At 39.8% G+C, this 17613-nt stretch overlaps 2 protein-coding genes across 2 annotated transcripts in view; one reads left to right on the top strand and one right to left on the bottom strand.

The window, feature by feature from the left end:
- Nucleotides 1-4545, top strand: part of GNAZ (G protein subunit alpha z) — a 320552-nt gene extending 316007 nt beyond the window's left edge. Inside the window, exon 3 of the mRNA XM_053701995.1 lies at nt 403-4545. Within this exon, the coding sequence (XP_053557970.1) occupies nt 403-747 (345 nt within the window). The 3' untranslated portion in view covers nt 748-4545. The remainder of the gene's footprint in view (nt 1-402) is intronic.
- Nucleotides 1-17613, bottom strand: part of RSPH14 (radial spoke head 14 homolog) — a 491790-nt gene that overhangs the window by 397656 nt on the left and 76521 nt on the right. Inside the window, exon 3 of the mRNA XM_053701996.1 lies at nt 8407-8525. Coding sequence (XP_053557971.1) covers nt 8407-8525 — 119 coding nt within the window. The remainder of the gene's footprint in view (nt 1-8406; nt 8526-17613) is intronic.

Raw genomic sequence — 17613 nt, 5'->3', positions numbered from 1 at the left:
AGTATTTAATACCCATCAATTTCTATGTGGCCCTTAAGGCTTCTAAAATATTGATCTGTGGCCCCTGTATGTTAGGAAGCTGGATGATACACCCCTGTCTATTCTTCTCTTGTATTGAGGCTATGTACATCTGCACAATCACACAGGATTACTCTGTTACTGTGCATTGGCTTCTGCAGCACACACAAACATATACTGTATGACATTCTCCAGCTGCGCTTTCCTGCAGCCCTCTGTATATATTCATGTACCACTCTTTCCTCTATATATGGGAATATAGTAATTAATCCCTATTCTATACTTACAGATTCATCTTATTTTATTTGTTACTTGTTCTGTTATTAGGCCTATGATTAATGGATACCATGGTTATTTTTTAACACTCTACTCCTTCTCTTATAGAGTCGCATGGCAGAAAGTCTTCGCCTTTTTGACTCCATTTGCAACAACAACTGGTTCATCAACACCTCGCTTATCCTTTTCCTCAACAAGAAAGACCTACTGGCTGAGAAGATTCGGCGCATCCCCCTAACGGTCTGTTTCCCCGACTACAAGGGGCAGAATACGTATGAAGAAGCAGCGGTCTACATCCAGCGCCAGTTTGAGGACTTGAACCGCAATAAGGAAACTAAGGAAATATACTCACATTTCACCTGCGCCACAGACACCAGCAACATTCAGTTTGTGTTTGATGCAGTGACAGACGTCATTATCCAAAACAATCTCAAATACATTGGTCTGTGCTAAGTGTTCCCCAGAGCCTGCATGGGGGGCTAAATAAGTCCATTACCCTGACGCCATGTCAGGGGCATAAAGCAAACACAGGCAGATGGAGGAGCTACAGTCAGGAGTCCCCCAGTTACAGTGCAGAGTTCAGAAAACCCCTTCCCTCCAAACCTGCACAAACTTTTTTTGTTTCAAGAGGGAAAGGAGAATCACGGTTGTTTTTATTTTTACTGGAGGTTGCAAAGGTGTCTGAAATTCCAGTTACATACTGGAGAAATACTGTATGTTCTCTGCTCCCTGTGTCCTGTATGTTTGTGTGTGTGTGTGTGTGTTTTGTGTATGGATCTTTCTGTGCCTGAATGGTGTCTGAAGGGTTAAACTAAAGCAGAGCAGCCTCTAACTTGTTGGGAGTATCTTATTATTTTGTTTGCTGCCCAGAGAGATCAGGATTGTTCTTGGAAAGGAGCTGGCTCTGTGTTCATTGGTTTCTGTCACAGGGGATGGCTAGTGCTTCTTTGCCAGCATCGAACAAACAAGAAGAAAAAGAAATTGATTGTTCTAGCTATATCCGTCATCTATTAGATGTGCCATAAGTGCAGATTACAGGGTTTGAGAACTTGCTACTTTACTGCTGTGTAACTTTAAATTTGAGCAGTCTGTAATTGTAAAATAGGATTGCTCTCAGCACCTTTTTTTCATGATCTCATCTCTCAAGTTGGTTGCTATACCATTGCTGCTGAATACTACACACACACATACATATACATACACACACACACACACACATATACATACATATACATACACACACACACACACATATACATACATATACATACACACACACACACATATACATACATATACATACACACACACACACACATACATACATACATATACATACACATATACATACATATACATACACACACACACACACATATACATACATATACATACACACACATATACATACACACACACATATACATACATATACATACATATATATACATACACACACATACATATACATACACACACACACATATATATACACACACACATACATACATATACATACACACACACACACACACATACATATACATACACACACACATACATACATATACATACACACACACACACACACATACATACATATACATACACACACATATACATACATATACATACACACACACACACACACATACATACACACACACACACATACATACACACACTTATACACATACATGCATACACACACTTATACACATACATGCATATACACACTTATACACATACATGCATATACACACTTATACACATACATGCATACACACACTTATACACATATATGCATATACACACTTATACACATACATGCATACACACACTTATACACATACATGCATACACACACTTATACACATACATGCATACACACACTTATACACATACATGCATACACACACTTATACACATACATGCATACACACACTTATACACATACATGCCTATACACACACTTATACACATACATGCCTATACACACTTATACACATACACGCCTATACACACTTATACACATACATGCATATGCACACTTATACACATACACGCCTATACACACTTATACACATACACGCATATACACATACACGCATATACACACTTATACACATAAACGCATATACACACTTATACACATACACGCATATACACACTTATACACATAAACGCATATACACAATTATAAACATACATGCATATACACACTTATACACATACACGCATATACACACTTATAAACATACATGCATATACACACTTATACACATACACGCATATACACACTTATACACATACACGCATATACACATACACGCATATACACATACACGCATATACACATTTATACACATATACGCATATACACACTTATACACATAAACGCATACACACACTTATACACATATACGCATATACACACTTATACACATATACACACTTATACACATACACGCATATACACACTTATACACATAAACGCATACACACTTATACACATACACGCATATACACACTTATACACATAAACGCATACACACTTATACAAATACACACATATACACACTTATACACATATACGCATATACACACACTTATACACATACACGCATATACACACTTATACACATACACGCATATACACACTTATACACATATACGCATATACACACTTATACACATAAACGCATACACACTTATACACATACACACATATACACACTTATACACATATACGCATATACACACACTTATACACATAAACGCATACACACTTATACACATACACACATATACACACTTATACACATATACGCATATACACACACTTATACACATAAACGCATACACACTTATACACATACACACATATACACACTTATACACATACACACATATATACACTTATACACATACACGCATATACACACTTATACACATAAACGCATACACACTTATACACATACACACATATACACACTTATACACATATACGCATATACACACACTTATACACATAAACGCATACACACTTATACACATACACACATATACACACTTATACACATACACACATATATACACACACTTATACATACACACTCCAATAAACGCACACAGATCTTATCAGACATCAGCGTTTGCCTCTTCATGTGTCTGCAAAACGGTGTTAGAGCCGACTACACACTGAATTAAATAACAGTACTAGAACATTGAACATTGTTAGCTCTTCTTTGCAGCTGTGATCTGTTACAAGTGACAAATGTATCCCACTTAAGTATTTTTTATACTCCAGCATTCTCTGTACTTTATAGATGAATCCACCAACCCACCTTGCACCATCTCTTGCCATTATCATGGAGGGTTTGAGATTCCTAAAGTCATATTCCTCGTCACCACAAATTATGCAGTAGAAATGAATGGAAGTTGTGCTGCGCAAGCTCCAAATGAAGATTTTCTACAGTTCTAAATAAGCCTGGAGTTGTTTTTCTCTGCCAAGTCCTGTGTTTTTTTTTCATATAAAAAACAGGACATTTTTAGGACATTTTAATGAAGTGCTCAAGTGTTATGTTTGTAAAGAAAACAACAACAAAACACTGGAAAAAAAATATGACACTGGCTATTTATTTTGCAAAAAAAAACCTTTCAAAATGTAAGTATTTAAAGTGAGAAATGAAGGACTTTCTGAAGAATAATAAACTATGTGGTGAGACATGCCTCATCTTGTTGTTATTTTTTTATTTAATCTGGAGTAGTATTGCCCTAAAAGAGATCGTCAGTGGAGCAACACGAACAGTAACTTCACCATTTTCAATTTGACAAATGTATTTTTGGGGCAAAGGGCATTGAAAGTGTAATGCTGTCTACCAATAAGAAGCAGGCAATCTCTACTTTTATTTTCTGGGAGGAATAGATACTATTCTGGATGTCTGTGTGCGGTTTGAGTGTAAATAAGTTGAGACAGTGTAAAGCACATCCACTTGGTATGTAAATTCTACCCCTTCCAGCTTCATGTGTATCCCCAACCACGCAGTGCCCTGCTGAAAACACACTATCCCTAAATGAATATATGAATCCTCTGCCAAGGGCTTTATTCCACAGGACCGAGGAGCCTGCATCACACCGTGTGCTGGTTACACGATTGCGCTCACAGTGACTTGCAGGCTTCTTTTACCCTGGAGGATGATGACACTACAAATCGTTACTGGCGAAAGAGAAATAAAGATTCTGAATGGATGGCTTGTGTTTTATTTACTTGATATTCTCAAAATGGGTGAGAATTGGCCAATATGGTGTCATTAATAAACGATAACAAATGCACACTTTCCAGACACCTTATTTACGCATAGGACTAGATTACACAGCACTGCTTATTCTACAGTTGCCTATGGTATTTAGCAACAACTAATTGTGGTAAATTATTTAGGGCCAGATTATGGGTGGAGCGCAAATTATGCTCCCACTTGAGCGTTAACTGTGCTAAAAGTAAGCTTTTTGCGCTCATCGGGTTACTCTCGTATTATGAGTTAAAAGTAAACTGTTTTCTCTCTCGCACTAACCCGACAAGTGAAAAAAGCAGATCCGATCGCATATTTCACATTCCAATGTTTTTCATCTAGAAGAATATGTTCTATTTATTCATAAATTCATATTCTACATATATTTGATGGTATTTTGGTACAGTATCTATACCTATGTTTTGTGACACCTTTTTGTTTCACAAAGCAGTTATCCAGAGCTTTGGGGAACCGGTAATCATTCTGGTGCAAATCGTGGTTGCGCTTATGCAATCGCGTTTACTTTCAACTCGTAATACCAGCAGTAAATCCGACAAGCACAAAACCCGCAATAAACCCCTTATCACTTGCGCGTAACTGTTAGCACTCCACTCATAATCTGGCCCTTAGTGTTTCCAGGTTTCACTAATTAAAGGGATATGAAACCCAATTGTATATGCAGAAAATAAAACAGTCTGACAAATAGATCTGAAGTAATCATGACCTCACCTATTTCTTCCCCTGAATATCAACATTATATTGTAGTGGACACAAGGCAACTTTACTTACACTCAATAAGAATCGTCACAAGTCTATATGTGAGACAAATTTATCAAGTGCAAGGAGAATTCTCTGTGTAATTCTCCTATGGGTTCTCCGCAGCTGTCCTTTAGAGAAGCGCATCTGTGTGCTCAAATTTATCAAAACAATGTTGTTGTTTTTTTGCTCTTCTCCATAGCAGAGCTGAGTAGTAGTATCTGCCCCTTATTAATCATTGAAAATAAGCAACTATTCTCCATGTAAGTCATATATAAAACAAGAGAAATAATGCCCCTCTTCAACAAACTGTCATGGAAGAAAATAGATCTAAGTTGTCATTGTTTTTTGTCCTTCTATTTTAGCTCTTCTTTTATATATTATTTTTATGCCCCCATAGATATCATTTTTGTGCTCTGTTATATATTATTTTGGCGAACATATTATTTTTGCATTCCAATATAAATTATGATTGCGCTTTGTTCTATATTATGTTTGCACCTTGTAGAGCCCTTTTATTTTGTAACATTACTTCTTTAACTGGTAGAGAATCAATTTCTAAAGCTGTTCTCCACAGAAGCTATGCAGGAACTTGCAGGATAACTTTCAGTCCTCTATAGAAGAACAATATGATAAATGTGTAGTCGAATTAATGAGGAGAACTTTATGAAATACGGTTTAAACGATCTAATCTAACCCTTTTTTGAAGCACATTTTCTCCAAGGAGAATGGGAACAAAGTAGGACAATTTTAACGTTGAACTTGCCAAATTTTAGGCACATTTTTTAATGATAAATAGGGGCATTATTTCTCATGCGCATTTTTATGGGCAAATATAGGAGAATAGAAATCGAGCCCTTAGTAACCTCATAACCTGTAAATCGGATTAAACTTCTTGGTTTGTGACTCTTAAACCCAAACAAAATACTACATAAATAAACAAACAATAGCTGATAAGATGAGAATGTATACTTTATATGCAGACATACCGATCTCAGAATGAGCCTTTGAGGACGAATTATCAAGGGCCGATCGGGCTGATTGACACCACCTGCTAGCGGCCGATTGGCCACGAATCTGCAGGGGGCGGCATTGCACAAGCAGTTCACAAGAACTGCTTGTGCAATGATACGCTGTCGGCATTCATCGATGTCTATCGGACATGATCCTCTGAGAGGATCATGTCGGACAGAACGATGATAAATCGACCCCTTTGAGACCGAATTATCAAGCTCCGAATGCGAGCCTTCAGGCTCACCGTAAACAGCAGTTATGAAGCAGCGGTCTAAAGACCGCTGCTCCATAACTTGTCCGCCTGCTCTGAGGCTGCGGGCTTCAATAGTAGTTTGGAAGACAGCACCTCAGTATATGTGGTTTATGGGGCACGGAACCCAGGGTCTGCCTTGTCCTGCAGGTACTCCAAATAGATAAAAGATTGTTCCAGCCACCAGTAATTTAAAAGACCTTTATTGTCTCATATTCTTAGGTCTAAGCAAAAAAATAAAACGTTTCAGGCCTGCTATAGGCCCTTAGTCATGTATCAATCTGCCCAATCCTATACGACTGGGCTGATTGACACCCCCAGCTAGCGGCCGATTGACCGCGAATCTGCAGGGGGCGGCGTATGCTGTCGGCATTTATCGATGTGCGGTAGACATGATACGCTACATTGTATCATGTCCGTTCGCACTTTCATAAATCAGCCCCTAAGTGTTTACTACAGTTAAACACCTCTAATGCTTTTATGTGAACGTTACCTTCTGCTAGACTTCCTTCTGTAATAAACATTGAATCTAGTAACCTTGACAAGAGCCAACTAATCACTCACTCAAATACCTAACGGTAGTTAAAAATTCCTCATTACTGCGGGCCATGTAATCAAGGTTTCCCTCTGCTTGTGGAATCATATTGTATATTTAGATGAGATTGCACATTATTTGCTAGTTAGGTATGTATTTACTTACATAAATACACAAATAGCCACAAGCTTTCAGGTGAACAGTGCAGCATTTTGTAGTATATTCTATTCTAGTATAGTTGTAAAGATAATCTAACTTTTTTCCCCCTACAAAATCCTTCATTAAAGTAAATAGAAAAATGTAAGAGACGATATTTAATGAGATTTTCGGCACTATATCCCATCATCATACTAATCAGCAGACAGGGTTGTTTTAAGTGCCATACATTTTGTAGATATTCATAGATTTCTGCTAAATAGAGCTACATGCCCCATTATAGTTATTTTGTATGAAGAAGCGGTGTTTAAAGCCCAGAGCGTAAAACATATCATCAGTACTGTGCAAAAGGAGTAGCTTGAAATATGTATGGGGAAAAAAATACAACAGGATATGATGTCAAACATACATTGTAGTAAGCTGTGACCTTCAATGCTGAGCCAAGGTGAACAGGTATTGTACAGCTCTTGTCAGATAAAAAAAACAGCACATGTATGGAGAATATGTGTGCCAAGTATGTATGCTTTATAAGCTTCTTTAGCTCACATATGGTGCCAACCTTGGCTCTCATCACAGCATCCCTTTGTCACCCATGTCACAGTGAAACAGATGGAATATTATTACAAATGAATCATAAGCCATAGAATCGCCAAATCTCTATAGACCCAGCAGAAGCAAACAGATGTCAGCCACACATGCCACCTAGTGGTAAAATGGAGGAAGTGGTTCTGCATGTCCTAATTATTATTTCTCTAACCAAAGCAAATCAGTTATGTCACAATCTCATAGAGGTTAATTATTTTTAATGTGACCATAAACCACATGATTATTTATACAATGGGAAGGAAAACACTCTTTGATAAACAGCTCTTTAATTTGTCTTGTGTGAGCAAAAGGTTAGGCCAATTTGGTGAGTGTGTACGTAAAAAAAAAGCCTTCAAAAGAGAAAGTGTTTTATAAAGTGTATACTGTGTATATATATATATATATATATATATATATATATATGTATTTATATACACCCCAACAAGACTATTTACACCAACCATATTATGACATTATACAGCAGTGAATGCATAGAGAAACTCTCTGATCGCTGGGTGTCCTACCTGCTGGGAGTTCTGACACCATCTCAAATGTCTGATGCATATTTTTACGACAGACAGCAACAGGGTCATCCAACAGACGAGACAATGCAGGAATAATGTCACTCTTCAGAATTCCTTCCCTAAGATAAGAAGGGACTGTCATTGATATACGATTACATTAAAATACCACTAAATACAGTAGAATTGAATACAAATACACAATAAAAAAGACAATGCAGTATTATTATTATAGGGTATTTGTAGAGCGCCAACAGATTCCACAGCGCTATAAGCATAGGCGGTATACAAGATAACATTTATAGGGATCAAATGGGTAGAGGGCCCTGCCGAGAGTTGCACTGTTGTAGTCTGCTCTTATTAAGGCACTCTACAAACAGCTGGGCTCATAGGCTGACATGCTAAGGGGTTCAAGGGGAAAGAAATTGAGTTAGGAAAGGTCAGAGTAGGCTGTATGCATCCCTGAATAGTAGAGTCTTTAGGGAGCACTTGAAGCTGTTAAAATTAGGGGAGAGTCTTGTGGAGCGAGGCAGGGAGTTCCACAAGATGGGAGCCATTCTGTAGAAGTCCTGTAAACGGGAATGTGAGGAGGTAACAAGAGAGGAAGAGATTGTGAGCAGAGCGAAGGGGGCGGGAGGGAGAGTATATGGAGACAAGGTCTGAAATGTAGGTGGGAGCAGTGCAGTTGAGGATTTTGTTTGTCAGGGTGAGGATTTTGTGTTTAATCCTGGAGGCAAGAGGAAGCCAGTGAAGGGATTGGCAGAGAGGTGCAGCAGATGAAGAGCGATGTGTAAGGAAGATGAGCCTGGCAGTAGCACTTATTTTGAATTTGAAATGAGCTGTAGAATATTTTTTATAGCAAATTTCACAGTTAATCCAATTTTCCTTCCCCCTGCATCACGTGACAGCCATCAGCCAATCACAAAATTAATTTACGTATATATATATAGGGCCGAAACGTCAACATTCTTTGATGTAAAGCTGATGTTGTAAATAAAGATTGAACTTTTTACCTTTTCTACAAAGTCCTGTGAGTGCCCTCCATCCTAAAGAGCTACTCTATACTATATTTTGAGGATTGCACCCAGGCTGTGGCCACACACGTGCGGATGGAGTGCTAGGCTACCGGCTACACACTATATATATATATATATATATATATATATATATATATATATATATATATATATATATATATATATATATACTGAGCATTTTTGCACATGCTCAGTAGGAACTGGAGTCTGAAAAAGTGTGCATATAAAATTAATGTGCATATTTCAATAATGGAAGTATATTGGAATATTTATTTTTTTAATTGCACGCTTTATCTGTATCAAGAAAGTTGAATTTTGAATTTAGCAGACCTTTAATCACTGTTCCTTCTTTAGGTGTCGGCCCATACATCTGATTTGTTACCCTTGTTTATCATATACAATATAACATGTTAGCTGTTACATCAGGGCTTCTAAAAAAGAAAACATTGTTTTATATTTACCCATATTTGGTAAATGACACATACAGCAGTCTTGCTGAGTACTGTAACTCAACAGTTTATGAGGAAAAACAGTCTACACTCTATTACATGTTGGTTAATTGAAAGAATATTAAACAAAATAAAAAATAAGTTATATAAGTTAATATTATTGCATATTAGCTGCCTTTATGGCTGTTCCGTGGGAAGCAGGCCTACATGCAATGACACACTGAAGTACAGGTAGCCCTCATTTTACAACACAGATTTTACGCAGATTGACAACAGCAGTTACAGCACTGACAACATACACCCATTCACGTTAACTCTATTCTACAGGATACTTTACCAGCAACACATAATTATCTGAAACTATTGAGACATTTTATGCACAGGAACTGAAAAGATTTTGGACTTAAAGGAAAAGTTTACTTGAAAATGTTTATTGTATAAAAGATAGATAATCCCTTTTTCTCTTGTAAGGTGTATCCAGTCCACGGATCATCCATTACTTGTGGGATATTCTCATTCCCAACAGGAAGTTGCAAGAGGACATCCACAGCAGTGCTGTCTATATAGCTCCTCCCCTAACTGCCATATCCAGTCATTCTCTTGCAACTCTCAACAAACATGGAGGTAGTAAGAGAGAAGTGGTGAAATGTAGCTGTTATTTTACTTCAATCAAAAGTTTATTATTTTTAAATGGTACCGGAGTTGTACTATTTTGTTCCAGGCAGAAAAATAGAAGAATCTGCCTGTGATTTCTATGATCTTAGCAGGTTGTAACTAAGATCCATTGCTGTTCTCACACATGACTGAAGAGAGAGATAACTTCAGCGGGGGAATGGCGTGCAGGTTATCCTGCTATGAGGTATGTGCAGTTAAGATTTTTCTAGAAGATGTGAATGCTAGAAAATGCTGCTGATGCCAAATTTATGTAAGGTAAGCCTGAATACAGTGATTTAATAGTGACTGGTATCTTGCTTATTTTCTGAGGTAATACTCTTTTATATTTGCAATATAAAACGTTTGCTGGCATGTTTAAACGTTTTCATATATACTTTGGTGATAAAACTTTATTGGGGCCTAGTTTTTTCCACATGGCTGGCTTAAATTTGCCTAGAAACAGTTTCCTGAGGCTTTCCACTGTGTTACAATGAGTGGTAGGGGCCTAATTTAGCACTATTTTGCGCAGTAACTTTTACAGACTGAGACATTCAGCTTCCTCCAAGGGTCGTCTGAATGCTATAGGACATCTCTAAAGGGCTCTTGGGCTTTCCAAAATCGTTTTGTTGGGAAGGTAGGCCCACAGCAAGGCTGTGGCAGTTTGGTGTGACTGTTAAAAAACGTCTAGTTCGTTTTTTTTGATCCGGTTTTTGAACTAAGGGGTTAATCATCCATTTGCAAGTGGGTGCAATGCTCTGTTAGCCTATTATACACACTGTAAAAATTTTGTTCGATTTACTGCCTTTTTTCACTGTTTTTCAAATTCTGACAAAATTTGTTTCTCTTAAAGGCACAGTACCGTTTATTATATTTGCTTGTTAACTTGATTTAAAGTGTTTTCCAAGCTTGCTAGTCTCATTGCTAGTCTGTATAAACATGTCTGACATAGAGGAAACTCCTTGTTCATTATGTTTAAAAGCCATTGTGGAGCCCCCTCTTAGAATGTGTACCAAATGTACTGATTTCACTTTAAGCAATAAAGATCATATTCTGTCTTTAAAAAATTTATCACCAGAGGAATCTGACGAGGGGGAAGTTATGCCGACTAACTCTCCCCACGTGTCAGATCCTTTGACTCCCGCTCAAGGGACTCACGCTCAAATAACGCCAAGTACATCTAGGGCGCCCACAGCGTTTACTTTACAAGACATGGCGGCAGTCATGGATAATACACTGTCAGCGGTATTAGCCAGACTACCTGAATTTAGAGGAAAGCGAGATAGCTCTGGAGTTAGACGAAATACAGAGCATACTGACGCTTTAAGAGCTATGTCTGATAATGCCTCACAATATGCAGAAGCTGAAGAAGGAGAGCTTCTTTCTGTGGGTGATATTTCTGACTCAGGGAAGATGATGCAAGCTGATTCTGATATTTCTACATTTAAATTTAAGCTTGAACACCTCCGCGTGTTACTCAGGGAGGTTTTAGCTGCTCTGAATGACTGTGATACAATTGCAGTGCCAGAGAAATTGTGTAGACTGGATAAATACTATGCAGTGCCGGTGTGTACTGATGTTTTTCCAATACCTAAAAGGTTTACAGAAATTATTACTAAGGAATGGGATAGACCAGGTGTGCCGTTCTCTCCCCCTCCTATTTTTAGAAATTTTTTTCCAATAGACGCCACCACACGGGACTTATGGCAGACAGTTCCTAAGGTGGAGGGAGCAGTTTCTACTCTAGCAAAGCGTACTACTATCCCTGTCGAGGACAGTTGTGCTTTCTTAGATCCAATGGATAAAAAATTTAGAGGGTTACCTTAAGAAAATGTTTATTCAACAAGGTTTTATCCTACAGCCCCTTGCATGCATTGCTCCTGTCACTGCTGCTGCGGCGTTCTGAATTGAGTCTCTGGAAGAGGCTCAACAGGTAGCGACTCCATTGGATGACATACTTGACAAGCTTAGAGCACTTAAGCTAGCCAATTCTTTTGTTTCTGATGCCATTGTTCATTTGACTAAACTAACGGCTAAGAATTCTGGTTTTGCTATCCAGGCGCGCAGAGCGCTATGGCTTAAATCATGGTTAGCTGACGTTACTTCAAAGTCTAAGCTGCTTAACATTCCCTTCAAGGGGCAGACCCTATTTGGGCCTGGTTTGAAGGAGATTATTGCTGATATCACTGGAGGAAAAGGTCATGCCCTTCCTCAGGATAGGTCCAAATCAAGGGCCAAACAGTCTAATTTTCGTGCCTTTCGAAACTTCAAGGCGAGTGCGGCATCAACTTCCTCTAATGCAAAACAAGAGGGAACGTTTGCTCAGTCCAAGACGGTCTGGAGACCTAACCAGACCTGGAACAAGGGTAAGCAGGCCAAAAAGCCTGCTGCTGCCTCTAAGACAGCATGAAGGAACGGCCCCCTATCCGATAACGGATCTAGTAGGGGGCAGACTTTCGCTCTTCGCCCAGGCGTGGGCAAGAGATGTTCAGGATCCCTGGGCGTTGGAAATTATATCCCAGGGATATCTTCTGGACTTTAAGGCTTCCACCCCAAAAGGGAGATTTCACCTTTCACAATTATCTGCAAACCAGATAAAGAAAGAGGCATTCTTACACTGTGTACAAGACCTCCTAGTTATGGGAGTGATCCATCCAGTTCCAAAGGAGGAACAGGGACAGGGATTTTACTCAAATCTGTTTGTAGTTCCCAAAAAAGAGGGAACCTTCAGACCAATTTTGGATCTAAAGATCTTAAACAAATTCCTCAGAGTTCCATCATTCAAGATGGAGACTATTCGTACCATCCTACCTATGATCCAGGAGGGTCAATACATGACTACAGTGGATTTAAAGGATGCTTATCTTCACATTCCGATACACAAAGATCATCATCGGTTTCTCAGGTTTGCCTTCCGAGACAGGCATTACCAGTTTGTAGCTCTTCCCTTTGGGCTAGCTACAGCCCCAAGAATTTTTACGAAGGTTCTGGGGTCGCTTCTGGCGGTCCTAAGGCCGCAGGGCATAGCAGTGGCCCCTTATTTAGACGACATCCTAATTCAGGCGTCAAACTTCCAAATTGCCAAGTCTCATACGGACATAGTGTTGGCATTTCTGAGGTTGCATGGGTGGAAGGTGAACGAGGAAAAGAGTTCTCTATCCCCCCTTACAAGAGTTTCCTTCCTAGGGACTCTGATAGATTCTGTAGAAATGAAAATTTACCTGACGGAGTCCAGGTTATCAAAACTTCTAAATTCCTGCCATGTTCTTTATTCCATTCCTCGCCCTTCGGTGGCTCAGTGCATGGAAGTAATCGGCTTAATGGTAGCGGCAATGGACATAGTACCGTTTGCACGCCTACATCTCAGACTGCTGCAACTCTGCATGCTCAGTCAGTGGAATGGGGATTACACAGATTTGTCCCCTCTACTAAATCTGGATCAAGAGACCAGGGATTCTCTTCTCTGGTGGCTATCTCGGGTCCATCTGTCCAAAGGTATGACCTTTCGCAGGCCAGATTGGACAATTGTGACGACAGATGCCAGCCTACTAGGTTGGGGTGCAGTCTGGAACTCCCTGAAGGCTGAGGGATCGTGGACTCAGGAGGAGTCACTCCTTCCAATAAACATTCTGGAACTAAGAGCGATATTCAATGCTCTTCAGGCTTGGCCTCATTTAGCGACAATGAGGTTCATCAGATTTCAGTCGGACAACATCACGACTGTGGCTTACATCAACCATCAAGGGGGAACAAGGAGTTCCCTAGCGATGTTAGAAGTCTCAAAGATAATTCGCTGGGCAGAGATTCACTCTTGCCACCTATCAGCTATCCATATCCCAGGTGTAGAGAACTGGGAGGCGGATTTTCTAAGTCGTCAGACTTTTCATCCGGGGGAGTGGGAACTCCACCCGGAGGTGTTTGCTCAATTGGTTCATCGTTGAGGCACACCAGAATTGGATCTCATGGCGTCTTGCCAGAACGCCAAGCTTCCTTGTTACGTATCCAGGTCCAGGGACCCCAAGGCAACGCTGATAGATGCTCTAGCAGCGCCTTGGTCCTTCAACCTGGCTTATGTGTTTCCACCGTTTCCTCTGCTCCCTCGTCTGATTGCCAAAATCAAGCAGGAGAGAGCATCAGTGATCTTGATAGCGCCTGCGTGGCCACGCAGGACTTGGTATGCAGATCTGGTGGACATGTCATCCTTTCCACCATGGACTCTGCCGCTGAGACAGGACCTTCTACTTCAAGGTCCTTTCAACCATCCAAATCTAATTTCTCTGAGGCTGACTGCCTGGAGATTGAACGCTTGATTTTATCAAAGCGTGGTTTCTCCGAGTCAGTCATTGATACCTTAATTCAGGCACGAAAGCCTGTCACCAGGAAAATCTATCATAAGATATGGCGGAAATATCTTTATTGGTGTGAATCCAAGGGTTACTCATGGAGTAAAGTCAGGATTCCTAGGATATTATCTTTTCTCCAAGAAGGATTGGAGAAAGGATTGTCAGCTAGTTCCTTAAAGGGACAGATTTCTGTGCTATCTATTCTTTTGCACAAGCGTCTGGTGGATGTCCCAGACGTTCAGGCATTTTGTCAGGCTTTAGTTAGAATCAAGCCTGTGTTTAAACCTGTTGCTCCACCATGGAGTTTAAATTTGGTTCTTAAAGTTCTTCAGGGGGTTCCGTTTGAACCTCTTCATTCCATAGATATCAAACTTTTATCTTGGAAAGTTGTTTTTTTGGTAGCTATTTCCTCGGCTCTTAGAGTTTCTGAGTTATCTGCCTTACAATGTGATTCTCCTTATCTGATCTTCCATGCAGATAAGGCAGTTCTGCGTACCAAACCTGGGTTTTTACCTAAGGTGGTATCTAATAAGAATATCAATCAAGAGATTGTTGTCCCGTCTTTGTGTCCTAATCTTTCTTCAAAGAAGGAACGTCTATTACACAATCTGGACGTGGTTCGTGCTTTAAAGTTTTACTTACAAGCTACTAAAGATTTTCGTCAAACATCTGCTTTGTTTGTTGTCTACTCTGGACAGAGGAGAGGTCAAAAGGCTTCAGCAACCTCTCTTTCTTTTTGGCTAAAAAGCATAATCCGCTTAGCCTATGAGACTGCTGGCCAGCAGCCTCCAGAAAGGATTACAGCTCATTCTACTAGAGCTGTGGCTTCCACATGGGCCTTTAAAAATGAGGCTTCTGTTGAACAGATTTGCAAGGCGGCGACTTGGTCTTCGCTTCATACTTTTTCAAAATTCTACAAATTTGATACTTTTGCTTCTTCGGAGGCTATTTTTGGGAGAAAGGTTTTACAGGCAGTGGTACCTTCCGTTTAAGTACCTGCCTTGTCCCTCCCTTCATCCGTGTACTTTAGCTTTGGTATTGGTATCCCACAAGTAATGGATGATCCGTGGACTGGATACACCTTACAAGAGAAAACATAATTTATGCTTACCTGATACATTTATTTCTCTTGTGGTGTATCCAGTCCACGGCCCGCCCTGTCATTTTAAGGCAGGTATTTTTTAATTTTAAACTACAGTCACCACTGCACCCTATGGTTTCTCCTTTCTCTGTTTATTTCGGTTGAATGACTGGATATGGCAGTTAGGGGAGGAGCTATATAGACAGCTCTGCTGTGGGTGTCCTCTTGCAACTTCCTGTTGGGAATGAGAATATCCCACAAGTAATGGATGATCCGTGGACTGGATACACCACAAGAGAAATAAATTTATCAGGTAAGCATAAATTATGTTATTATCCATTCACCAGTTTTGCGTAACCAACACGGTTATATTAATATATGTTTCCTTCTTAATATGGGAAGAGTCCGCAGCTGCATTCCTTACTTGTGGGAAATACTGAACCTGGCCACCAGGAGGAGGAGAAAAGACACCCAGCCAAAGGCTTAAATACCTCCCCCACTTCCTCATAACCCCAGTCATTCTTTGCCTTTTGTCACAGGAGCTTGGCAGAGAAGTGTTAGAAGATTTCCGAGTAGTCTCTCATGGAGGGTAGTACTCTTCGAGATGGGACTGGAGTTTTAAGTAATCCTGTCAGCCTCTCAGTGAGAGCATGGATGAAAGTTCGAGTCCGGAGATGCAGGGAGAGTCTGCAAAACCATCCTGACTCATATTAACAGCTCCATAAGCAATCAGCGTTGACGAGTTTTGCTGCCTGCTTTCTTTACTCAAGTCCATGTCAGAAGCAACGCTACTATCTATCAAACTTGAAGGACCGTGTTACTGTTCAACCGCAAAGATTCTGGTAAGATCGTTTCATATTTTATACATGTATGATAACGCAAGAAGACAGGGCCACAGTGTGACTCCTTTTATCTGTATAGAATCAAGGGTTAATATCTCCTGAGGGGGATTATTGAACAGTGGTGAATAATATTATATGTTTATTTGATTTTATGCTGCTTTTATGTGTGAGATGTTATGGGCTCATAGGCTGTTATGGAATATACGCTTCACTTTCACTTTGAGAGCTGTGCAGCTTACAAGCTTGGCGTGTTTTTTCTCATAGCAGGGACGGTGTTCTGTTGATAACTCCAATTCATCGAGAACTCCAATATGACGTCACTTCCAGCTGCAGATTACACTAATTGCCTCCATTGCGCATGCAAGCGCGCACCAGAGATTATTCATCTGAAAAGAGGCGTACCCTTGGGGAGAACTCATCGAATTCTCCAATAAAAGCTATTGCGCATGCGTATTTTTTATGAGGCAAAAAAACAGACCCTTGAGAAGAACTTATCGAGTGCTCCAAGAACTGCTGTTGCGCATGTGTGCATTACGTGTAAACACCGTGCCCGTCTGTTGCTCAATAGCTTTACCCTCTGGCCGAGATACGTTTTCGCTTGTCACGATATTCAGCTTTGAAACCGCTAAGCACACATAATATTTATTATCATTTATTGTTTATTTCTTAAAACTTATCTCGGCCTGGGGGTAAAGCTATTGAACACAGACAAGCCCAGTGTTTATGCATAATGCGCGCATGCGCAACAGCAGTTCTTGTAGCACTCGATAAGTACTTCTCAAGGGTGTTTTTTTTTTGCCTCATAAA

Source organism: Bombina bombina, chromosome 2, assembly GCF_027579735.1.
Source record: "Bombina bombina isolate aBomBom1 chromosome 2, aBomBom1.pri, whole genome shotgun sequence".
Lineage (NCBI taxonomy): Eukaryota > Metazoa > Chordata > Amphibia > Anura > Bombinatoridae > Bombina > Bombina bombina.
The sequence above is the reverse complement of the archived record's forward strand: the minus strand, read 5'-3'. Positions and strand labels throughout refer to the sequence as shown.